Raw genomic sequence first — 25,254 nt, 5'->3', positions numbered from 1 at the left:
TATTTGCATGTTTCTTCTTCTGCTCGCGGAATAGAGCTATTGACAGGTTCGTTTCATGTAGGGGTAAACATGTCTGTCATGGGTGGTGGTACGAGGGGATTTTACTTCAACACAGTCCTCTCGCTGGCCCGCTCTTTGGCTGCCCACCGTTTCGCACCCATCGAGAAGGTGAGGTATAAGAAGCCGCATGATCCAAACGCTCCAAAGGGGAAATTTGCGTTAATTAGATACGTGGAGCAACAGGGCGGTCAAATCCGCTTCCGCACTGTCGGTGGCTTGATTTAACAGGCAAGGCTAACAGTTGTATCCATAACTCACTGAAGTTTGAATCACTTCTATTTTCCTCTAAGTATTATTCTACAAGAGAAAAGGGGGAAAAGTATCCTCACCATTTATGCCCTGGCTTTTATTGCATTAGTTAGTACACATGAAACTAGTCCGAGTTGATTAGCACTGCAGGTAAACGGGTTTATGTTTGATAGGGGAGAGGTTGAGCTCCTCTGCGTGACATATTTACTAACCTCTTGCAAATATAATGGCTTTAAGTATGTATGTTTTCAATCCCAAAAACTGCATTCAAGTTGGTCTTTTGTTCTCTTGAAGGTCCGGAAGCTACAATGTATGTGTCCAGTGGAAGCTCGAGGTGTGTATACTCTAGATGTACGTCGGAGAGATGCAGTTATAGCTTTGGCTGTGTTTCTGGTGGAATCTGGATTACAGGTGCGTGTGACCGAAAGAAAAGCTTAAGATGTCTTGACAGCACATATTTATTGCGGGTCATCTAATCTACAGAGTTTGATATAGAGAGAAATAGTTGGATTAGAGACCTGCTGCCAGGTTTCTCACGAGTCTCCACATATCCCAGTGATAAGCTTATTCTCCTAATCCGATTTAAAGTGGTGATTGCACATACAGGTAGCCTTATAAGCCTTTAACCTCATTATGTGGTGTGTCAATTAAAAGAGCAAAGTGATGAACTTCATTTGAGTTGCAGTGATGTTTGATCTATTATTTTTGAGCCGGATTTGATTCTATTTCAAAACAAACCTATCCCTCCATATCTCTGAATTAGGCACCTGTCAGAGTTAACCGACATGCTTCTCAAGTGCATTTTTTTATGTTGAGTGTGTAATGATATGCTTTACTTTGGCAGCACAAAGACACTCTTGTTTCCTATTTACTGAGCCTTTTGCGAGGGTTACCACGGGTTCAGTGGATCGAAGAGAGCTCAGGAAAGAAAGGAAAGGGTAAAAACAATCCTCTTATAGAGGGAGCTTTTGTTTTTTTTTATTAGATAATCCTAATATTACATTACTGTGTTTGATTCCAGTGAGTTTTGTATATCTTGTTACATATTTTAATTTCTTCCCATTCAGAACTTCTCCCAGTTGCAGAAAACTTCAGCTTCTGTCTAGTGACTTTTTTAGCAGATGTAGCTCAGCGAGATCTGGACTCCAGACAAGAGGTTTGCTTCATAATGACACTAAAATATCCTATTAATAGGATTCTTCACATTTGATTGCTTGTTTTTACTGTTTATTTTCCAGATCTTGAACACTATAATGGAGGTCATGCAAGCATTGCAGGACATGTGCCAAACACCTGATAATCATGACAAAGGTAACGATACGCTTGTTTAACAAAGGTGTGTCAAAACTTTTAAATTTCCTTCATTTTTCTAGTCCACCTGTGCAGGTATATTGTCCCCAGCCTGCTTGGCATGACTCGAGCTTTTGGCCGGTACAGCAACACAGAAGAAGCTCTTCTGTCTAAGTTGTTCCCCAAAGACTCTCCCCAGGCCCACTATGTCACGGAGGAAACGGAGGGTGTGCGGCGAAGGTCCTTCAATGACTTTCGCTCGATCCTGCCATCCTCACTGCTAACTGTGTGTCAGAGTGACTCTCTGCGTAGAAGCACTGGGACCAACCTAGAGGCCTCTGCACAGGTGTGTAGTAGTGAATTATTAAGTAGCATACGTGATGAAATTTAGAGTTTACAGGACCGCCATTTTGTTGTACTTTGCAACAGGGTTGCGCAGATGTTGGAGGCCACTCACCTTGCTCTCCTACAGCCCCAGGCCCACATTACTTTGAGGGTAAAACGCTTCATTAGCTTTGTGCTTGCCTCTCTAACCAGAGGTCCTTTCTCACTTCACAGAGGCTATTGAAATGTCTCAAACTTTGGCCGTCATGTCCCCTGTTCTCCTTGATTCCAGGTGCCTACCTTCCAGATAGCACCACTGTAGATCCCGATTACTATTTCTCTACAATCAGCTCTAGCTTCTCAGTGTCCCCTCTCTTCGTGGGAGAAGGAGAGAACGAGCTGGAGGTTCCAGTTGATCTGCTCCGAAAGCTCCTTGCCATGGTACAGGAGTCCACCATCCGCATGCAATGAGTCTCTTAAGACACTGCGTCATCACCATTACCCATCCTTGTGTGCTTTTTCTTTCTTTCTAGGTGAAAAAATTTGTTTCTGACTCTTTCTTGAAAAGTCTGGATGCAACTCTGACAGAAGTGATTGAGGTAACTAATTAAATTGGAAATGGCTTAATATAAATAAGTTGGTCTCTAGGCTTTTTCTCTTTCTTGTTAAGGCTAATCCTGGAATCAACCTGTACTACAAAACATTCAGTGACCCCCTCTACGTGTGTGTGTTTAAAATGCTGAGGGACACTCTGTACTACATGAAAGGTAAAACGGGCATCGGTTTACTCCTTATCAAAGCCACGCGCGGGTGCGATTTTGACCAGCGATTTTGATCATCCTCTTGTTTTTTTCTTAGCCCTGCAGCTGTCATTTGTGCGGGAAGTGCACGACTTTGTGCTAGAGCAGTTCAGCAGCAGCCAGTCAGAGCTGCAGCGCGTGCTTCATGAGTCCACGGGGTTGTCGCTGGAGCAGAGCCCCCTCAAGCTCCGTTGCCAGGCAAATGCTGCGTGCGTGGATCTAATGGTGTGGACCGTCAAGGATGAGCAAGGTAATGATCCGTCGCACTGAGTTCAATAGGATCGGGCAGGCTGTTTTTAGTTCATCCTGTTTGCAGGATGCACTGATAACCTCCTGGGTGTCTCATTTCAGGAGCGGAGAATTTATGTACCAAACTATCAGAGAAGCTCCAGTCAAAAACGTCTAGTAAAATCATCATTGCTCACATGCCCCTGCTGATCTGTTGCTTGCAGGTATGAGCCTATATGATAGAAATGGGGAATTTTGAGCCAAAATCGAAACTGTACTGGGCATTTTTGTGTGACGAGGTGTTCCTTTGCTTCAGGGGCTTGGCCGCCTGTGCGAGAGGTTTCCAGTCGTTGCTCATTCTGCCACAGCCTCTCTCAGGGATTTCTTGGTGGTTCCATCCCCCGTTCTTCTTAAACTCTACAAATACCACAACCAATACGGCACAGGTAGACACCCTAAAAAATGTTTCTGAAGCGCCCAAAAGGCCAAATGTGAGACACTGTTTAACCAGCTGTAACCGTGAAATCAACACTTACATGGAAAACCAAAAGCTAAGTGTGGAATGGTGCTGATAGCGCAAATCCGCATCTATTTAAGGTCATTGTCGCATTCGTCTCTCATCCCGAATTGATCTTGATAATTGAGTTGACACTTGGAACCATAATTATCCTTACAGATTCTGTCTGTTGATCTGCTTCCGTGCTGGCCTGTTTTTAAAGATTTCCATTTTCTGAGATAAATTGTTAATGATTTCTTAACTGCTTCTAAAGTGCTTCTGTCTAATTGTGTCTGATTCTGTGCTTTCAAGGGACTGGAGAAATCAGGATTAATGTCACTAATGAGCACTCCCAGCCTACGTTAAGCCTCCAGTCGTCCAGGAAGGACCAGCCGTCCATGTACGAGCAGCTCAGAGACATTTCCATCGATAACATATGCAGGTCAGAAACGTATAGCAAGCACCACTGTAACAAGAAAATACAGTTTTAATATTTCTTTTATATGTTTTTTTATATTTGAAGCACAAATCCCAGCATGTCTATTGTCGTGCAGGTGCCTGAAAGCTGGTCTGACACTGGACAATGTGATAGTGGAAGCCTTTCTCGCCAGTCTGTCCAACCGTTTATATATTTCACAGGAGAATGACAAGTGAGTTTTTTCTTTCAGCTCAAACAATTTACTTTTATCGCTGGTCAATATTTAATCACAACCCAAACCTGCCTCTGGTAGGGATGCCCATCTGATCCCAGATCACACCATCCGATCACTGGGTCACATCGCTGTGGCTCTTAGAGACACGCCCAAAGTCATGGAGCACATCCTGCAAATCCTTCAGCAGAAGTTCTGCCAACCTCCCTCCCAGCTGGACGTTCTCATCATCGATCAGCTCGGCTGCATGGTCATCACGGGAAATGTGGGTTCGCAAATACACCGATCACATGTTCACGCTCTCCCTCAGGATTTAAACCCATGGTTACAATGTTCAGCTGCATAAATCCAATTGATTTAGTTTTATTTAACCAGGGCAGTCACCATCGCGAATGGAAAAATTTTCAAGGGTGTATCGGCCAAGGCAGGCAGCATCCCAATGACAATGAATTTACTGTGACATCATCAGATAGGATCAATTAACCCCCTTTCGAACTCGGAGGGGCTTGCCAGCTGTAATTATTGGATCACTGCTCAGTTCACTGTGTATAATTTCTAGTTTTCAGCCTTGCAGTTGAAACCCATCTGCAGTGTTACAGTGAGCATCGCCTGGAAGTGAGAGGCTACAATTAACAAAGAACCGGGGGGAGGGAGTCTTGAGCTATGCCCTGATAAAGATCTATCATATGTTCCAGTAATAACTGTTCTTACAGTAAAAATTCTTAAACTCTTGCACATTTTTTTCTTTATTTTCAGCAATACATCTATCAGGAGGTTTGGAACCTGTTCCAGCAGATTAGTGTGAAGGCTAGTTCTGTGGTCTATTCAGCTACCAGAGACTACAGAGATTACGGCTACAGGTCAGCATCTGATCTTACTGTTCACTACCCAGTTTACACAAGAGGATGTAGATGACGGATCATAAGTGTTTGTTTTACTTTTTACTTTTTGAGCTTTTATCCACTTCAAATGTGTCTCGTGTATGTGTGAGTCCTCGCTGCCTCTATATACGTGTTCCCTCTGTGGCGTGCAGGCATTGCTCTCTGGCAGTGATAAACGCTCTGGCGAATATAGCTGCAAACCTACAGGGGGAGCAACTTGTGGACGAGTTAATGGTGAACCTTTTGGAACTGTTTGTCCAACTGGGTCTGGAAGGAAAGCGAGCGAGTGAGAGAGCCTCTGAAAAGGGACCAGCTTTGAAGGTGTGCAAATGACCATAATAACATATAAACGCAACAATAAAATGAATAAGATGCTAATCCTGGGAAAATTTTGACCGCTCTTTATTTCCCACCAGGCGTCAAGTAGTGCTGGAAATCTTGGCGTGCTCATTCCCGTAATTGCAGTGGTGAGTATATTGTAGCACTTCATAGTATGTGTCCACTCAGAGAAGACAGGAACTTGTGTTAAAATAGTGCCCTAGAGCACAGGATAATCATCTACTTGAGTGTTTGTTATGAATCTGGTGGTTGGTTAGCATTTAACTTTATCTACAAATATTTACCATGTTTGTGCCATGCAGCACAAACTTCATGCATACAGCCTGTATTTTAGTTTAGATGTTTGCTGCATAAAATACAACAGTGATACAGAAATAACAAACAATCTCTTCAAAATTTCTTGGATCGACTCACTTACAACTCATTTAGAACTAGAAAGGAGAAGCTTGACTATTCATTAAGAGACTACGTGCACATTCCTGCATTACTTATGGTCACATGTACATATTGTACCATAAAACCATCAGTGGTTGCATTTGAAACCTACAGATATTTTAGTTGGATCTTCAAGCTGAAGCTGGAATTTAAATAGATTATTTAACTCTTTTCTGAAGGATTCCTGATCAGGTTTTAACTCTGTGAAGGGTTAGAAACCCGACCAATGAACACCAGGCAATCTGTACGGTGTTCATAGATCAGGAAGAGGAAGGGATGGTCCACAGTGAAGCGGATCTGAGAGGAGAGCGGCATGAAGCCCACCTGCGTCAGGGCAGCAGCCTCTGTCCCCTCCTCGTTCACTGTGATGGTTCCCTGGTGTTTCAGCTGTGGAGGGAGAACATGAGGCAGGCGTTTCAAACACTGCTGCACTGCCTGTCAAGGCTGAACTTGAGGGTTTTAGGCTTACCCAATTCATTGAAACCTTTTCAGAGGTCATTTCAGAGAAGTCTCCACTGTCCTTGAACATGTCAGTGAGGCCGAGCTCCTGCAGGTTTTCAATCAAATCGTAACTCTGCTCCAGTTTAAATCGGGGTATCACCACCTCTCTTGTCCTGAAGGCAGATGGGTTCAGCAATGTTGCGTTTACAAGCGATTTATTCACTAGGAGGGTCCGGCTGACCTGTTGGTCATGTTTTTGAACCACTTGCTGACAACAGTCGGGGAAATCTCCTGCTCCAAGGTTCTCATGCCGGTGATCTTCCTTGGTAAGGCGATAAGCATGCTGATGTTTCCTGTATATGGGAGCTGAAAATAAGAACGTTAAGGCCCATCAGTCCCCATCCAGTCAAGCGTTAGAATGCCAAATGTGAATCTTCCCACCTGTAGGATGTCGCACTCCAGTTCATGATCGGCAGCAGCCAGGTAATTCCCTTTGTTGATCATCATTGGCACACGAACACTCGTCTTCTCATTAACTCTAAAATTGCGATAGTGAGTGTTTTCTTTGGGGAATTTCTGTTCCCATGTACCTGTTGGTATGTAAAAAAAACAACAACCCATGTTTACTATAGAAGTCAGGACTGTGTGTCAATGCTTTCACTCACCTTTGAAGTACAGGTAGTTGAGCAACATCAGGACCATATTTGGGTCAATGCTCTTTAGTGGTTGTCTGATTAGACCCTTGGTCAGCTTTAGGATGCGACTGTTGGCCTTGTCCAAAAAGCCAGGATCCCTGAAGTTCACCGACTGGGGCTCAGCAAAATAATAAGCTTTTGTCTCTGCGCGAAAGACATCTTTCACGGCGACATCCTTCTTTACATACACGTCGTTCACAGCGCGGAGTTTGTAACCAAAGTTCCTCCTGAAGAGCCTGTGCGTCAGCTTTCTGAAAAGCTTGTGCACTGTTGTGTTGTCATAGTGATGGCTGGCGTTGACAAACTCGGAGAATCCCATAGCTTTGTAGATCTGATCGTGGGTTCCAGCCCCTGTCCCCAAAGACATCATCCCTATTGCTATGGAGATCCCAGCAGGAGCCAGGAGGATGTTGTCGCTCTGGTTGACGGTGTTGCGGAGACTCCGGTACAGGTTGAAGCCGAAGCGGGCGTTAATGATGTTGAGGCGTTGGAGACGGGACTGGCCCTGGAAGAGCCTCAGGAGTCTCGCACGGCGGATCTTTGGATCCGAGGGTTCAGCAAAGATGTCGATGTCTGGAGCCGGTGTGGCGATGTCATCGATATTATCTCCCTCGCTGCAACATGTCACAAGCATTTCATAAATAAATAAATCATTGTTTAGGAAAATATTGAATCGCTGCTAAGCAGTTCTGCCCTTAATCGCTGCATGTTTAAACTCAGAACACGGAATAGAGAAACTGCCGTCAGGTCTAGAAATAGTGTTTGCTTTAAATCTTGTACCAGAAGTAAAACAGTTACCACTCACAAGTATTCGTCGCTGCTCAGGATCTTATCAAAATCAATATAATCTTCATCTTCAAAGCCATCAAAAAGAATTTCTGTCGTGACAGTATTTTCTTTGTGGAACTCCAAGGGGATGGCTTCTATATCGACTGCTGCCCCCTCGAATCCTCTGGGATCCGGTTTGGGATCACTGAAAGCGGAGCTGAGGTCTATGTTCCCAGCCAGAGATGGGCTGACCATCAGACAGGCCACACATACGAGGGAGATGACCCACATTGTCGAGGCTAGAGAAAACAGAATGGAACGTTAGCCCGGCCTCATTAATCGGCTGGTCGCTAATTCCTGGACAGAAAAAATGTGTGAATTACAGATAGGAACCAAATCAGGCCAGTCCCATGTGAAGTATAGAAACTGTGAGTAAACGGTCTTACCTTTGCTGTGTGCTGGTGCGACTTGTGATGTCGCCGCTTGTTTACAGGGCTAAGAGCAAAGGATTGAATACAAAACTGAACTTTGATGTGGGCTCTTCCTGAGCAAATAGACCTGATCAAACAGACCAAAAAGTGCTGTGACTGACTGAAATCATTAACTCATCACATTTCCACTTATCTGTTAAGTAGATTTCATATTGTATAGCTGTTATGTGCATAACAGCATGGCCGGAGGTGATTATTATCTGTTTTAACAATTTATATTGCATCACTCCTTTAAAATGTCAATTTAATGATTAATTTCTTATTTATCAGCTTTGGAAACTATTCATTGGATGGATTTATGCCTTAACTACACAGATAAATGAGAAATATGACCGATTTACCACTAAAATCCAGGTAGATTTAGAGCCCATGTCGCAGGAGGGTTTCTCTTGAATACCTGAAACATAAACGGACACAAGAAAATCTGTCGCCACCTGTTTTTAATCACTTTTGTATCTTTTATGAACCTTAGTTGACCAGAAGACTTCCACCAATCAAAGAAGCCAAGCCTCGCCTCCAGAAGCTGTTCAGAGATTTCTGGCTGTACTCTGTCGTCATGGGTTTTGCTGTGGAAGGTTCAGGTGAGCAGCCGTGCTTAATTGATGGTGTTGCAACCAATAGTGAATGATGAATCACTCAGGATTTCTTTGGTTCGTGCAGGGCTTTGGCCTGAGGAATGGTATGAAGGTGTCTGTGAGATTGCCACCAAGTCTCCTCTCCTCACATTTCCTAGTGGAGAACCGCTTCGCTCTGAGCTGCAGTATAACTCAGCCCTGAAGAATGACACTGTCACACCGGTGAAGTTTTCATTAAGCACAATTTTGTCATGCCGAAGAGCAATTAAGATAGGCGAGAAAACGCAGTTTCAGATCTAAAACTCTACTTTCCTCCAGGCTGAGCTGAATGAACTGCGGGCGACCATTAGCAATCACCTCGACCCAACTCCTGAAGTATCTGCCCTCATTAACAAGCTGGACTTTGCCATGTCTACATACCTGCTGTCAGTCTACAGACTAGAACACATCAGGTCTGCCCTATTTGATCAATATTTTATCTACACTAAATATAACTCTTCTGGTAGTGATCACTCAGGTTTTTTTTTTTATCAGCTGTTTTAATAGTGTGGAAAATAGTCGTTTGTGTCTTTAGTGCAGATAATATCTGCAATATCCCCTCTGCTTCATCTCAGGATGCTGCGATCCAATGATCCTGACAGGTTCCAGGTCATGTTTCGATACTTTGAGGACAAAGCCATCCAGAAAGACAAGTCTGGTGGGAATCTGATGTCCATGACAAATGTAGATATGTGTACGAATGCAGCTTAGGTCACTTTCTCATACTCTCTTTATCTTCACAGGGATGATGCAGTGCATTATTTGTGTTGGTGATAAAGTCTTCAATGTCTTTCTCCAGATGATGGCAGAAAAGGTAGTTTTCATAACGCTTCAGTCGCACGGAGACTTTAAAGTTTACTTTACATCCATATGAAAGGCCGAGAATTATATTCTTGTCACTATTTTGTTTTAGCCCAAGACCAAAGAGCATGAGGAAGAACTGGAGAGGCATGCTCAATTTTTACTGGTCAACTTTAATCACACACACAAGAGAATACGCAGAGTGGCCGACAAATACCTCTCTGGCTTGGCTGACACGTGGGTATTAACTAGTTGAAAACCTCGTCTGCCTGTATTCCTCATTATGATCTGAATTGTATGGATCCCATTTCTCTTCTAGATTTCCTCACCTCCTCTGGAGTGGTCGTGTTTTGAAAACCATGCTGGACATCTTACAGACCCTTTCCCTCTCCTTAAGTGCCGTATGTATCACTGCAGTGTAGGACTAGTGTACATCCCAGTTTGGGTTTTTTTCATTGTTTTTTTCTGCTTTGTTTTTTGCTTTAAGTTACTGTTGTCCAATCCATGAGTTTTTCCTTTAGGGCAGTTAGAAGTTATGGTCTTTGTATCCTCTGCCATTTAGGATATTCACAAGGATCAGCCATACTACGATATTCCAGACACTCCCTACAGGATCACTGTTCCTGACACATATGAGGCTCGAGAGGTGAGCTTGTTACATGCATCACCACTAGAGGGCAATACAGCACTGATTTTAAAATGTTGTAGGTCTCTTGCTCAGTTCAGTGGCATTTTTATCCATCTTTGAAAAAAAAATCTATGTATTTAATTACGTTTATGATGTGCATCAACCCGCAGAATATCGTGAAGGACTTTGCTGCTCGCTGTGGAGAAATCCTGAAGGAGGCCATGAAATGGGCTCCTTCTGTCACAAAGTCACACTTACAGGTAAATTTCTTTACCTCTGTCATTCCCCAGAATCTAACTACGGTTAATAATATCTAAATGATCGATCTAATATTTAACATTGTCATAAAACAACCATTTTTTTTATTGTGTCAACCTTTTTATCTTAAATTGATGTTGTGTAGGAGTACTTAAACAAGCACCAGAACTGGGTTTCGGGCCTTTCGCAGCACACCGGCCTTGCCATGGCCACGGAGAGCATACTGCACTTTGCCGGCTACAACAGACAGAGTACCACTCTAGGAGTGAGTATCAGACGCTCGGTGAACATTTGTGCATTCCATACACACTTACTGAGGAAGTAATCTGCAGTTGGACCAAAAATTAGACAAAGAAGCATGTTGTAGACCGAGCAGTGTGATTGTTGAGTGCTTTCTCCTTTGTTCACTTACGATCTGTGTTTTGTACTTTCTTCCATATGCATGATAGAATTGTGTTATAAGTGGGTGCTTTGCTGTTTACTGTTGTGCATGTTGACTTTTTTTTTTTTTTTTTGCTTCCTATGCATTTACCTCGTGCTTCCGACTGCGTTGTACTACTGTCCATCCTTCATTTGCTTCATTTATGTTTGTCTTAAAACTGCATCATCCTGGTTGCTTGGCTGATTTATGGATTTGCTGTTACCTGGTTACTTACCTGCATTGGAATTGTGGGTTGGTTCTGGTTGTCCATTTGGCTAACCTGTAATGCTGTCCTCCGCCATGTGTCCAACCATAGCCTGCTTTCCCTCAGGTTGGTCTGAACAGGGAACAGAGTCATTGCTCAGAGATAATCCCATGTTAAACCTCTAGCTGTGTTTGTGCAGCTTTAATTTGACCTTAAACTTTGTATCTTCAGGCCACTCAGCTGACAGAGAGACCGGCGTGTGTGAAGAAAGACTACTCCAACTTCATGGCGTCACTCAATCTGCGCAACCGCTACACAGGAGAGGTGAAACATTGATTATATGAACTGAGACGCAACCTGCACGAGTCCCTTTGAAAAGGCTGCGTTCGTTATTGTCTTTGATGGGTGCTGTACAGGTGGCAGGTATGATCCAGTTCTCAGAGGCGACTCAGACCCGTTCAGATCTCAGCAGGCTTATGATCTATCAGATGGCCAGTGTGCTGGACAAAAAAGACCCCGAGGCCTTTACCCAGGCCATGTTCAAGATGGCTGCTTTGCTCATAACTACCAAAAGTGAGAATAAGTGCAACGTGGTAAAATGAAGACGTTATTAGTGTCCCTTTAAATTCACAACCGTATGTTTTCAGACTGCGATCCTCTACTCTTGCACCACCTCTGCTGGTCTCCTCTGAAGATGTTTACAGAACACAGTATGGAAACCGCTATTGCCTGCTGGGAATGGCTGCTGGCTGCACACAACGGGGTGGAAGTGCCGGTAGGTTTCGATCACTCCGCACCCTCACGCCACTGAGTTGTCAAATGAATGTCCAAAAACTCGTTTGCTGTTTTCTGTTCCAACCTGCGCAGTTTATGCGTGAGATGGCGGGAGCGTGGCAGATGACAGTGGAGCTGAAGATGGGATTGTTTTCAGAGACCAAGGTTGAGGCGGGACCTCTGGCCGTCTCAGAGGAGAGCCAGCCGACGCCTTGTGCACCGGACATCATCCCTCACTTGCTTTGGATAGAGGTCCGTTTATTGCGCTCAGTTCAGGATGTCATTGCAGAAATTAACTGTTGTTAAAAAAAATTCCTATCACTGGTTATTTCACTTGATATATTTTCATCAAAGCTGGGATAATCATTTATGAATAAAGAGGTTGGAAAGTGTTTTTATTCCATCTTTGTACCTTCCAGTTTCTGGTGCAGAGATTTGAGATTGCCAAGTATAGCAGTGCTGACCAGGTGGAGATTTTCACGGCCATTTTGCAGAGATCTCTGTCTTTGAGTGTCGGAGGCCCTAAAGGTAGCCTGAACAGGCACGTCGCTGCCATTGGACCAAGATTCAGGTACCGTGAACAGAACTTTAGTTTAATTTTGTGCAAAGATCAGCTACAGCATTAAAAACCAGGCCTAGATTTAGACATCAGGCCAGATCAGAGGCATTGGACCCCTGGAGTTACTGATGATGTTACAGGCTCTGTTAAAAAACAATCAGCATTTTATTGTTTGAAGGCTTTGTTGTTCAAATATTTTTAATCACCACAGAGACACTAACGCCGTTTTGTTACCGCTTTGCTTCATTTTCAGACTGCTAACTCTCGGCCTCACTCTCCTCCATGCTGATGTTGTCACAAATGCAACCATCAGAAATGTGCTCAGAGAAAAGATCTATTCCACGGCATTTGACTACTTCAGGTAGAGGGGAAAAAATCTTAAACAAAATGTAAACAATTTTGGGCCATCTTGCTAGCTATTTAGCTCTTTCCTCTTTGTCACGTGTGTAGTACCACTCCCAAATTCCCCACTCAGACAGATAAGAGGCTGAGAGAAGACATCAGTATAATGATCAAGTTCTACACCAGTCTACAGTCGGACAAGAGGTATCTGAATGCCCACCAGCTCGTTCCCCCAGGTACAAACCAAATACAATGGCAGCCTTATTTTTTACAGTATGTTTACTCAATAACACCTTCATATATCTGACCATCAAACCTTTGTAGAAGCCAGAATATTTTGCATGTCCTGAAAAGTCCTAAATGTACTCAAAGTTTAATGTAAACAAGGAAAAAATGATGGAGTAAGGGCACTTTTTCTCTTCTAGACCCCCAAGACATGTCGGTGAACAGCCTGTCTGTAGTAGCAGTGACGGAGAGCAGAAGCAGTCTTGATGCAGCTGTGGGCCAGAGACAGCAGGTCACACAAGGATGGATTAACACCTACCCGCTGTCTTCTGGGATGTCCACCATATCTAAAAAATCAGGTACAACATGCGTGTTAAATTCACATTAGCTTAATGTGTTAAACACGCTTGTTAAATGTGTGGAATAAAGCAAGGATTCTCAGACTAAAAGGAAAAAGGTCATAATTGTTCACCTGTTCATGTTCTCTTTTAGGATTGTCCAAAAAAAGCAACAGAGGTTCTCAGCTTCACAAGTACTACATGAAACGCCGGACTCTTTTACTGGCGTTACTGGTATTTTCATTTGTCTGTTGCCTTTAGTGACCACGAGCACAAATCTAAGCAACATTTTGTCTGTTTTTATCAAATGATGAAGAGGATTCCTGTTCACTCTATTTGTCTCCAGACCAATGAGATCGAGCGTCTGACCATATGGTACAACCCGTTATCCACCCAGGAGCTCGCTATTGCTACGGAACAGTCGGTGGAGACCAGCATCGCTAACTGGAGGTCCAAATACATCAGTCTGACAGAGAAACAGTGGAAAGATAATGTCAACCTGGCCTGGAGCATTGCCCCTTACCTCGCTCTGCAGCTCCCTGCGAGGTACATGGACAAAAAGAAATATGACACTTTAGTTCAACAGAAGCACAACTTCAATCAAATTTGACAAAATATAGTTGATCTGCTTTAGATACCAAAGGAACATAGGTTTTAAGCTTTTATGCTCCTCTTTGGAACCCATTGGAGACCCACTCACTGAAAAATAAGTAGCCATATATTTTTTTAAAAACTAACCAAAAACCATCAGTTAATAAAAAGAGGCACTTTGAGTCAGAATTACTGCAGAAAGTATAACATTTTAGGAGATGCCCAAACTGCTGCCATCCAAGATGACACCCAAAATCTCTTGCTGTGGACATCATCTGTGACATTGAAGACATAAGACTGTTTGAGATTTAAAAACATGAAATACACCCCGAAGCGCTATGTGTGCCAACATATTTTCAAAAACAGTGCTCTGGCTCACAGAAAATACACACACGCATTTCCCATTAAGTAATCTTACATCTAAATGTCCCCTTTGCATTTTTGTTTACTTATTTGCTTGTTTGTTTGTTTTTTTTTAAATTTCAGATTTAAGAACACAGAGGCTATTGTCTCTGAGGTGACTCGTCTTGTACGCATGGACCCCGCCGCCGTGTGTGACGTTCCAGAAGCTGTCAAGGTGAGTTCCCTATGTGCAGGCACGTGCCCTTATTATCAAGTACTGTCGTTACGTGCACAGACATTTATCGTAAAAAGCACACGTGGAGTGTGGACGAGAAGTTTGACATTTTGTTTTTCACCTGAGAATTGGTGGTCTTGTTGGAGGAATCTTTTCAGCCGCTTCAGTCTTTTCATCTGCCTGAGCTCTTCATGAGTCAAATGTCTGTAAAGAGGCAGCGCACACGCTTCCCCGCAGGCAGCCATAATTCAGGCTATGAATCTTCTCGACGCCTCGGAGTAATTTCTTCCTGTCATTTTAGCAGCTAATAAGCGCGACCTCCTCTGGAGTCCTGTTAACGCGCCATGAGTTAGGGTCAGACTGCTGTCATGGTCCATGCAGATATGGATCCTGTGATGCCTGTGGCAGCCACTGGTGTACTCAGTGAAGCTTTACTAAAGAAGCTGTCTTAGGTTTAACATTTTGGTATCCATCTTTTAGATTTCTCCTTTTTTGTCATTCTTTGTTCCACAGTTCCTGGTGACTTGGCACACGATCGACGCCGACTCTCCGGAGCTGAGTTACATCCTTTGCTGGGCGCCAGCAGATCCCCCGACAGGTCTATCCTACTTCTCCTCTCTGTATCCTCCTCACCCCCTCACAGCCCAGTATGGGGTCAAAGTTCTGCGTTCCTTTCCACCGGTATGCGCATCTACTCTGGACATTCCCTTTAAATGAGAGAATATTTTCAGTGACAGTTTTGCTTGTCGATCAAACAGAAAGTGTGTTTTAGGTTAAAGGTGTCATCTGTCTCTTTAGTATCAAATCCTTAGTAGTTTTGGTTTCTTTCCATCTCTAGGATGCCATCTTGTTTTACATTCCTCAGATTGTCCAGGCACTGCGATACGACAAGGTAGATCTCAGAATGGATTGACACAAGCATTCAGACATGAGCTTTGTCAGCTTTCTGTCTTTTTCTGTCCCATCTGTGTAGATGGGTTACGTGAGAGAGTACATCCTGTGGGCTGCTCAGAAGTCTCAGCTTCTTGCTCACCAGTTCATCTGGAACATGAAGACTAACATCTTCCTGGATGAGGAAGGAAGCCAGAAAGACCGTGAGATTTTCTATCTCCTCGCTCGGACACGCGCCGGATGTTTGTAACAGCTCCAGATCTTCTCTCCCTGCAGCTGATATCGGCGAGTTGCTTGAACAAATGGTGGAGGAGATCACGGGTTCTCTGTCCGGACCAGCCAAAGACTTCTACCAGAGGGAATTTGACTTCTTCAACAAGATCACCAACGTCTCTGCTATTATTAAGTATGACTCTAGTTTACATAGGTCACTATGTAAACTAACAACATAATCTTTGTTTTTAGTTTGTTTCTGAAATGTGCCTGGCTGTGAAATTTTAAATTAGACGCATTGATAAGGGGTCAAAAACACCAATTGCTTAAAAACTGCCCTCTCGGGTGAGCAAAGCACAAAAACTAGATAATTAACTTGTCCAAAAAAAGCACTACAATTAAACACAACCCTTTTGGAAGCACCGAAGGTGTTAACGAAGAGATAACAAGGCCTCTCCTGAGGCCTGATGTTTTGTTCTCTTCCAGTAATGCGCCACCGGCGGCCTGCCCTCCAGATCCCTTTGCTGTTCCTTTGTTTTGACTTTTGGCCGTTGTCTTGTCTCTGTGATTATGCACCGGTCTGGAAAATCATCCTGCGTCTATGTTACCGTCTGCTCCCATTATGGCCGTCTCTTCCACCAGCCGCTTTATCTGCTCGCCAGAGACACAAAGTATTCTCCTCAGCGCTCATTACAGCGCTAATTGCATTTATCCAGGGGAGAAGCGCTGTGTCCCCCGGCTTTCACTTCATCATTCCGTTCCCCCGCGACTTCCCTCTGTGAATAACAGGCGGGACTGAATGTCACTTTGGGTCTGAAGTCATTCAGTCAGATGCCGGTGCATAATATTCCCACTAATGTCACTTACAGAGGTGTTTTCATGTTGTTTTTTGTTTGTCTTAATTAGACCTTTTCCCAAAGGGGAGGAGAGGAAGAGGGCCTGCCTGGAAACCTTGTCACAGATCCAAGTCCAGCCTGGGTGCTATCTTCCCAGTAACCCAGAGGCCATTGTTTTGGATATAGACTACAAATCTGGGACCCCCATGCAGAGGTGGGTCTTCTGTCATGTTTGTTACACTTAGAGATTCACAAATAAAGCTAGTTTTAAGAAGCTGTTGTTAAAATACTGTCTGTGCCTGCGCGTAGTGCTGCTAAAGCTCCCTACCTGGCTAAGTTTAAAGTAAAGAGGTGTGGAGTCAGCGAGCTGGAAAAAGAAGGTACTGCTAACAGTGACTGCAGTAAAAGTGAGAGTTCGTGTGCAGAGACAGAATGGTTCATAATGGCATCCTCCCCTCAGGTCTGCAGTGTCACTCAGATTCCATAGAGGAGGTTAAAGGTGAAGAGGAGGCCAAGAAGATCTGCTGGCAGGCGGCCATCTTTAAAGTGGGAGATGACTGTAGACAGGTCTGAGCCTCGCCCTCCTCAGCCGTAGTTTATGGTGTCTATGATTTATGATCGTCACATTGTTCACTCAATTGCTTTTGCCTGTTCCCAGGACATGCTGGCTCTTCAGATCATCAGCCTGTTTAAAAACATCTTCCAGTTGGTGGGTCTGGATCTCTACGTCTTCCCATACAGGGTGGTGGCTACGGCTCCGGGAGTATGTTCCTTCCATTATTCCTATTTCATAAGCTTTATCCAAAAACGAGAGCGAACCACAACTGATCCAACTGGTCCCTGCAGTGCGGAGTGATCGAGTGCATCCCAGACTGCAAGTCCCGCGACCAGCTGGGGCGGCAGACAGACTTCGGCATGTACGACTATTTCAGGAACCAGTACGGAGACGAATCCACGTTAGCCTTCCAGAAGGTAAAGGCCGCGCCAGCAACACGAAGGCTTTGAACCGTTTCTGTCGGGGCTCAAAATTTCGCCCGTCTTTCCAAACTCCAGGCGCGATACAACTTCATCCGCAGCATGGCGGCTTACAGCCTGCTGCTCTTCCTGCTGCAGATCAAAGACAGACACAATGGAAACATCATGCTGGACAGCCAGGGCCACCTCATCCACATCGGTGCGTAGACTCCTCTCTCTGTTTACCTCTGGTCTCTTTTTAGGAATCTCATCATGCTCCATCATTGTTTGGATGTCTCAGATCATCAATGACTCCTACCAGGAGCGTTCCTGACCACGTCTCAAGTGGTTTTTATGAACTGAAGAGGTGCAAGGTTGACTCGGAGCGCTTCATCCTCGCGGTTTGAGTCATTTTGCTGGTGTCTGTGTTTCCAGACTTTGGCTTCATGTTTGAAAGCTCCCCTGGTGGGAACCTTGGCTGGGAGCCGGACATCAAACTAACGGACGAGATGGTGATGATCATGGGTGGGAAAATGGAGGCGACTCCCTTCAAATGGTTCATGGAGATGTGTGTGAGGGGGTATCTGGCTGTGCGGTGAGTATACTTAAGTCATATAACAAATCCACAATACGGCCATTGTTTATTCCTCAGAATAAAAGCAATTCGCAACCTCCATAATGCAGCGTACAGGGATCATTCAAATCCATTCTAATCTACTGAGGTTTGCTGATCTGGTGGGATTTCAGATCAGCAGAGCCAGAAACAAGCTTTGCTTTTCTGTTGTTGGTGGTGAAACTATGGGACAGTCTAGAAGTGGAACTGAGAGAATAAGCTTTAAAAAAAATACAAAGAAATTATCATTCGTAGGTATAGCAGCTGGTGTATGGTATTATTAGGTATATATTTACCTAACGTGCATATGTGTAGTTATGACTATGCACCGGTATATATTCACTAGCAGTTCTACAGATGGTGATGATGGTAATGATAGTGATGCAACATTAACCCATTTAAATTAACTACTCAGTACAGGGATTCTTGGTTGATTTCCTTTCCCTTTTTTTTGCTAATCTCTTTTTGAAAATAATTGTTTCAGTATTTTTTGAATAACCATTAACCAACCTAACATCCTTGTGCTGCATCAGACCCTACATGGATGCGGTGGTCTCCTTGGTAACGCTCATGCTGGACACTGGCCTCCCCTGCTTCAGAGGCCAGACCATTAAGTTGCTTAAGTGAGTACAGAGTTGTCTGCATATGTGTAAAAATATCCACAAAAATGTTTTTATGATGTCCATTCATGAATGAAATGTCTTTGCCATTTGTAGACAGCGATTTAATCCGGGTTTAAGTGAGAAAGATGCAGCTTCATTCATCATCAAAGTGATTCAAAACTGCTTCTTGAGCAACAGGTCAGTAGCAAATACAAGCTGTGTATTGTTGGTGACAAAATCTCCATAAAAGACCTTTTTAATCTTTATTCCTTGTCTCCTTTTTGTCCGTTACAGGAGTAAAACCTATGACATGATCCAGTATTACCAAAATCAGATCCCATATTAGAGATTCGTGCCTGTGTCTGTGTGTATATGATGTATGAACATGTGTGTTTGTGCCTTTTGTTAATGTTCACCACTGGAAAATGTGGTTTTATCTCTGATGATATTTTGATGTGTCCTTGATTTCTTTAATGTTTCCTCTAAAATGTTTTTTTTTTTTTTAAATTAGTTGCATCCTTTATTTATTGACATTGACACCAATTGCATTATTATTACTATTGCACTAGCATCTTGACTTCTGTGCACTTAGAGAAGAAATACGTGACGAGCTGCACGTCCAGTAAATCAGTCTGTGCCAATTATAGCTCATTTGTAATGTTTGTCGACGTGGGTTTTGGATGCTTTTCATTTTAACTGGAGTTTGAACTGTAATTGGATACTTGAAGTCAGATGTGTTCAATCCGTAGCATGATGCTTGTGTTTTCGTCAGTTGTGGTGACAGACTGCGCGCTGTCGGTGTTTTGGAGTTTCAACATTTGCTGTCATTTGAAATTTCACACAGTACTGGAACATGCTAGCATTGAGGTTTGTGTATTCAGCATTACGCACCTCAAACTGAGGCTGTTGTTCATGATTACAGTTATTAATATGAGGCATATTGAATGTTTGCCAGCTGCATGAGGTTAACCATAAACCATGTAGCCTGTGTGTGATATGGCTTTTGGTAAAAGTTGTTTTAGTAATCCAAAGTGCTGTAAAAAATTTTAATATGGATAATTTTGGCCTTTATGTATGTGAATGATTTGTTTAAAAGAATGGCCTTTATTTGTATATTTTTATCCATGATTCTCCGTCTCCTTTTCTATCCTCATGCCCTTTTGAATGTACATATAAATTAAAGATATGACAACTAAAAGTTATTTGTGCTGATTAACATTGGAAATGAACAGTGGAAGTTAATGTGATTATTGCACCATAAAAAAGTTAATGCACCATAAAAAAACAATCTATAACGTGTACTACCAGACTTTAAATATTTTTTTGTACATTTTTTTTAGATACACGTTTAACTCGTAGAGTTCTAGACCTCTTTTCACTTTTAATTGACAGCAACCGTATTTCTGTCACAATTTGGCTCTAAGTTCTAGTTCATATCCAGCAGGGGGCAGCAGACAACAACTGACTAGAACTCGTGCTAGTTTGCATTAAACGGTTAATGAGGCAGGTTCCTGAAAATAATCCCGATCCCTCATCGCTTCTTAATCCCGGACCCCTCTCACATTCAGTTTTATAGGTAGCACCACTCAAGCAGTGAATTCATCCCAGGTATGAGCCTCCTTGTCAGGACGCTGGGAAAGGTTAAGACTTGTTTAGTTTTGGGTTGAGAAACTCGTGAATACTGTGGAATCTCCACAGCCACAGTTGGCATTGCAACACCACATACCATGTTTATCAGTCATCTGAAGTCCTGCTAACAGCTGGCTCTGGTTTCCAAATTGGGACTGAAAATTGTACAAATTTGAAAAACAAACCAAAAAAACCCCCACTGGCAACACCCCCAAGCCTGCCAGCCAACACCTTTCCTCTAGCAGAAGGGGGGAAGAAGCAGACCTGCAGTGTTCTGAGTCCTAAATTGTTTAAAAGAGATGTTAAAAAACAAAACCTGGTCAACAGGGTTGCTGAATTTGGAAAAAAAAAAGAGATCTGTTACTGCTCTCTCATTGGTTTTGTCAGATAATGAGAAAGGCCTTAAGTGAGCCTTGGAGCGTTCTGCAGACGCATTGAGTGACTGCTTTTGAAGGAGCTGTTGCCCTTTGACAGCACCACAGCAACAACCCGGCCGTGCATGTGCGTGCCTGCTTGTGGTGACACACAACCTACAGACGTGTCACACGCTCTGAGTATTCTGGCAGAACAGTTCATCTCATAAAGTGTTGTGGGGAAAAAAACGAGAGATTGAAACTGCTCATCGAGGACACAGCGAGCTTCAGCTCTCACAGCTGATCTATAGGAAGTGTTAATAAAAGCACATATGTTGAAGAAGGTGTTGGTGGTCATCTGCACGGGGATTCGCTCTGTTTAATTAATGCTTCACTGCATACGGAGGAAACATCTTGATGTATTTTTGATGAGACCAGATCACCGGATGTCATGGCTGCCCCATGTGTTTCTGCAGGGGCTGATTTGGTCCACAGAGCCTCGTGTAGCCTCACGTGCACGAGTGTGAGTGTGCAAGAAAAACAGAAACAAACTTTTGAATGAATTAACAAGTGTATGTCATCCCCTGCCTCGCCCACTCATGTAGCTCATCGGAGGACATGACGCATAAATTATTTTAGTTTCCACAGACAGGAATGCGCTTAAAGAACTCTCTTATGGTGGAATACATTAATGTACTCATTTCCCAAGTCAATTACTTATTCTGATCAGTAAGCCAGTGCAACAAAGTTTTAAACCCTAACCTTAACCCTAACCCTTAACCCCTAACCTTAACCCTAACCCCTAACCTTAACCCTGACCCTAACCTTTAACCTTAACCCCTAACCCCAAACCCTAACTCTTAACCCCTAACCCCAAACCCTAACCCTTAACCCTTAACCCCTAACCCATAACCCTAACCCCTAACCTTAACCCTAACCCATAACCCCTTACCCTCACCCCTAACCTTAACCCTAACCTTAACCCTAACCCTAACCCTAACCTTAACCCTAACCCTAACCCTAACCCTAAGCCTAACCCTAAGCCTAACCCTAACCTTAACCCTAACCCTAACCTTAACCCTAACCCTAACCCTAACCTTAACCTTAACCTTAACCCTAACCCTAACCCTAACCTTAACCTTAACCTTAACCTTAACCTTAACCCTAACCCTAACCTTAACCCTAACCCTAACCCTAACCTTAACCCTAACCCTAACCCTAACCTTAACCTTAACCTTAACCCTAACCCTAACCCTAAGCCTAACCCTAACCCTAACCTTAACCCTAACCCTAACCCTAACCTTAACCCTAACCCTCACCAAGCCATAATGAACACTCAGCCGCTGCAGACAGCCGGGCCTGTTGGTGCTATGCTCGGCCTGATCGGGCCCTGTGGTTGTTTGGTGCCTCAGTCCACCTTAAATCACTGAACTGTTGTCTAAGTTCCCCTGAGTAAGACAGAAACATCAGGAACACCGGAAACACCAGGAACACCGGAAACACCAGGAACACCGGAAACACCAGGAACACCGGAAACACCAGGAACATCAGGAACATCAGGAACACCAGAAACACCGGAAACACCAGGAACACCGGAAACATCAGGAACATCAGGAACACCAGAAACACTGGAAACACCAGGAACACCGGAAACATCAGGAACATCAGGAACATCAGAAACACCGGAAACACCGGAAACATCGGAAACACCAGGAACACCGGAAACACCGGAAACACCAGGAACACCGGAAACACCGGAAACACCGGAAACACCAGGAACACCGGAAACACCGGAAACACCGGGAACACCAGGAACACCGGAAACACCGGAAACATCGGAAACATCGGAAACATCAGAAACATCAGGAACACCAGAAACATCAGGAACACCAGAAACACCATCTTGTGCTCTTCCGTACGCTGACTGTGGGAGGAGGCCGACGGGGGCCTCACCCTCTTGTCTGCCGCTCTTCTTCTGTTGATCAGTTGTGTTATCTGATGCTGTGATGACTCTAGGGTGGGGCCGGGGCGCCGCACTCATAAGTTTGCTGTTTACCTGCGAGCTAAAGGCCATGGTAAACAAACACGGCACATTTACTCACACAAACCCGCAGGAGAGGACCTCCCGAGCGAACTGTGACTCTGCCAGAATCTTGTTGATCACATTTGCTGCTGCAACCCACAAAAAAGCATTTAACAAAAAGACGAAAAATCCTTACACACACACACACACACACGCACACACACACACACACACACACACACACACACACACACACGCACACGCACTCGGTGCCCACATGTGACACACTACTGGTTACATGCTGCTGAATGGGCCCCTGTTCTCCCCCACCTTATCATGTGACCTTTGATCTGTTTGGACAGCATGACCAACTCAGCCTGTGAGGAGAGCAGAACCAGGAGACACTCGAGTCCGGCCTGAGGACACTGGGCACAGCGCGGCTGCAGAGGCTCTGAATCCGGGGCGTGTAACAACACTCGAGTGGACATTTGTGTGGCTCGTATGACAAGTCACATGTCACACGTGTAATTATTGTTCAGCGATGCTACTCAGCCGTTTCCCCTCTCAGCTGTTTGATCTTCCTGCCTTTCTGCCGTCCACTCGTCATCATCTTATCTTCAGTTATACCTCTGTGTTTTATTAGCGCCGTCCATCCAGACTCATCCAGAAACAGGAGAGTCTTGTGATCGTTGTGGTCCGGTGGTCAGGCTTGACGCATGTCGCTCATCCTTATTCTTTTTACTGTCCACATTTATTTAATGATAACTGCTTTGTGACTCCTTAAAACATGTTTTTCTCCACTTGTAATATGCACTTGTTCTGTTATTGCTCCCTAGCTTGTATAAAAAACACATTTTGACTATTTCTTCAGGCTTCTTGATATGGTTGGCAGAGGAATTAGTCTCCTTTATCACATTTTCTGTACTTTTTAAAGCAGAAAAAGTTTAGACTTTAATATTTACCTACTCAATAATAGTTAAAGTTTTAGCTGTTGTGTTTTCTGTGAGTTTGAGGTTCTTTTTATAACCCTGCTTATAGTTAAATTAGCACCGTCCATGACAACCAGGCGAAAACTCTGCCACTCTCTCAACCGCTATGGACACTGTTGCCACGGAGACCCATTCAGATGCCCGGTGGTGACCTCTGACCCGATGGGAGCCTGGTGAATGTAGCCAAAAGGGGCGGCTGGGCTGGGGCATCTGGGGTATCATCTGGCGTCGAACAAAGCCCCTCGCCAGCTGGGAAGGAGGGCAGAAGAGAGAGAGAAAGGGGCACAGAGAAGAGGGGAGTGGAGAAAATGGGGGAGAGCACCCTTTTCTTCTTGCCCTCTTCAGAGAGAGTGGCCATTGACACTGTGCATCTCATTAAAAATGTGTGCCCCCCCCATTCTCCTCTGTCTGCAGCACAGAGCCGCAGTCTGTCCAACTCCTGCCATTCAGGCTCAAGTGCAGTCACAGACACAGGCAGGCAGACGGACAGACAGACAGAGAGAGAGAGAGAGAGAGAGAGAGAGAGAGAGAGAGAGAGAGAGAGAGAGAGAGAGAGAGAGAGAGAGAGAGAGAGAGAGAGAGCTAGGAGGCTGTGAGCCGAGGGTGTGACGGGGAGTGGAAGAGGCCCCGGACATATGCCGCCGCTGCTGAGAAGGAGTCGGTTCTCCTTTTAGTTGCCCTCTCTTTAACTGCCCTTAACGAACATTAAAGTTGCCATCAGTAAGTACGTTAACTTGAAAGGCAACACACACATTGTTTTGGGATACAAGAGAGTTTAAGATCTTGTGTGTGTGTGTGTGTGTGTGTGTGTGTGTGTGTGTGTGTGTGTGTGTGTGTGTGTGTGTGTGTGTGTGTGTGTTCTAGTACTGGCTTCATATTCCAAAAATATTTTGGAATTTCATAACAGTTGTGTTTCAAAAATCGCATTCTACTAGCAAAGTGAGGTTATTTTGGGGAAGTGGGAAGTTTGGTCTTCAGAACTTCAAAGGACTGTTTGGGAGTCCCGACATGGTTTTAAGGGTGTGGTTAGTATTGGGTTAGGGTTAGTAGCTGGTTAGGGTCAGGGTTAGTCCTGATGGTTAAGGTTAAGGAGCTGGGGAAGGTATTACAGCCCAAAAAGTCAATTCAACACAACAGGACTCCTGTCAAAACAAAATCTTCCATCAGCTGCGAAAGGTGTTCAGTAAATACCAAGGGGGCGGAGCCTAAACAGGAGGGTCCTGTCGTTGCTGCACATAATAAGCACATCCGCATTAACAGTGATGAGTGCAAGAATTTATTAGAAGGAACCCGCTGGAGGGGTGTTTATTCCAGATTAAAAACACACAGGATCACAGTCCTGCAGAAGTAAAATTTCATCCGTCTCTCCCTCTTCCTAAATTCAAGGGTACAACCCTGGAGATCTACTGTAGCCCCCCCCCTTTCCTGTCATATGCGCTGATGAATGGGCCTTTGCGTGTGGATTTTAATTACCGCTCTGTCGAGGTGGGAATTGGCCATGCATTAAATTGGAATGAGACACATTTTTCCCCTCAGCAGGGGAGGGAGGAGAATGGAGGGTAAAAAGGAGAAACTGGTTACTGTATATTAATTGAAACATCCAGTGGCACAAAGTTCCCACAGCAACAGCCCATAAAAAAGTGGGCTTCAAGAGAAAAGCAGCACATTTCC

At 44.1% G+C, this 25,254-nt stretch overlaps 2 protein-coding genes across 3 annotated transcripts; one reads left to right on the top strand and one right to left on the bottom strand.

Annotated features, from left to right (window-relative positions):
* The first annotated feature begins 4 nt into the window (after positions 1–4).
* pi4kab (phosphatidylinositol 4-kinase, catalytic, alpha b) lies at positions 5–19,787 on the top strand. Its single transcript, XM_029829713.1, has 54 exons — positions 5–168; positions 604–720; positions 1,154–1,247; positions 1,377–1,465; positions 1,548–1,620; positions 1,683–1,945; positions 2,029–2,095; positions 2,216–2,364; positions 2,457–2,522; positions 2,594–2,690; positions 2,782–2,973; positions 3,075–3,175; positions 3,268–3,397; positions 3,760–3,889; positions 4,002–4,097; positions 4,179–4,362; positions 4,854–4,957; positions 5,131–5,299; positions 5,395–5,445; positions 8,620–8,728; positions 8,808–8,944; positions 9,041–9,174; positions 9,337–9,419; positions 9,505–9,575; positions 9,675–9,799; positions 9,882–9,963; positions 10,125–10,208; positions 10,361–10,450; positions 10,594–10,713; positions 11,306–11,398; positions 11,491–11,647; positions 11,722–11,849; positions 11,942–12,100; positions 12,268–12,419; positions 12,661–12,768; positions 12,858–12,985; positions 13,175–13,333; positions 13,467–13,546; positions 13,659–13,858; positions 14,390–14,480; positions 14,994–15,161; positions 15,319–15,372; positions 15,454–15,574; positions 15,648–15,777; positions 16,491–16,634; positions 16,730–16,800; positions 16,881–16,987; positions 17,079–17,183; positions 17,267–17,392; positions 17,474–17,594; positions 17,810–17,969; positions 18,521–18,610; positions 18,704–18,787; positions 18,884–19,787. Exons 1-54 carry the CDS (start codon positions 70–72, stop codon positions 18,933–18,935), a joined length of 6,294 nt encoding a protein of 2,097 aa, XP_029685573.1. The 5' UTR covers positions 5–69; the 3' UTR covers positions 18,936–19,787.
* Positions 5,357–8,186, bottom strand: serpind1 (serpin peptidase inhibitor, clade D (heparin cofactor), member 1). Of its 2 annotated transcripts, none has more exons than XM_029829718.1 (7): positions 8,103–8,186; positions 7,694–7,955; positions 6,859–7,502; positions 6,635–6,783; positions 6,435–6,559; positions 6,222–6,366; positions 5,357–6,139 (listed from the first exon to the last, which is right to left on the bottom strand). In XM_029829718.1, the coding sequence occupies exons 2-7, from the start codon at positions 7,945–7,947 to the stop codon at positions 5,948–5,950; spliced, it is 1,509 nt and encodes a 502-aa protein (XP_029685578.1). In that variant the 5' UTR covers positions 7,948–7,955; positions 8,103–8,186; the 3' UTR covers positions 5,357–5,947. The 2 variants fall into 2 exon arrangements, with proteins under 2 accessions (XP_029685578.1, XP_029685579.1); XM_029829719.1 differs by having other exon boundaries at positions 5,941–6,139; positions 7,694–8,013; positions 8,103–8,146.
* Positions 19,788–25,254: the final 5,467 nt, after the last annotated feature.

The sequence above is a fragment of the Takifugu rubripes genome, chromosome 21 (genome assembly GCF_901000725.2).
Source record: "Takifugu rubripes chromosome 21, fTakRub1.2, whole genome shotgun sequence".
Classification (NCBI taxonomy): domain Eukaryota; kingdom Metazoa; phylum Chordata; class Actinopteri; order Tetraodontiformes; family Tetraodontidae; genus Takifugu; species Takifugu rubripes.
This window is presented reverse-complemented; position numbering and strand designations above follow the sequence as displayed.

Bases quoted from the DNA above. Each gene is read 5' to 3' on its own strand.
- pi4kab (XM_029829713.1), top strand. From the start codon at position 70: ATGTCTGTCATGGGTGGTGGTACGAGGGGATTTTACTTCAACACAGTC. The intron at 1,946-2,028 runs GTGTGTAGTAGT...ACTTTGCAACAG, and splicing joins ACCTAGAGGCCTCTGCACAG to GGTTGCGCAGATGTTGGAGG. The intron at 4,363-4,853 runs GTGGGTTCGCAA...CTTTATTTTCAG, and splicing joins GCATGGTCATCACGGGAAAT to CAATACATCTATCAGGAGGT.
- serpind1 (XM_029829718.1), bottom strand. From the start codon at position 7,947: ATGTGGGTCATCTCCCTCGTATGTGTGGCCTGTCTGATGGTCAGCCCA. The intron at 7,503-7,693 runs GTGAGTGGTAAC...GACATGTTGCAG, and splicing joins CTGAGCAGCGACGAATACTT to CGAGGGAGATAATATCGATG. The intron at 6,560-6,634 runs GTGGGAAGATTC...TCTTATTTTCAG, and splicing joins TGGAGTGCGACATCCTACAG to CTCCCATATACAGGAAACAT.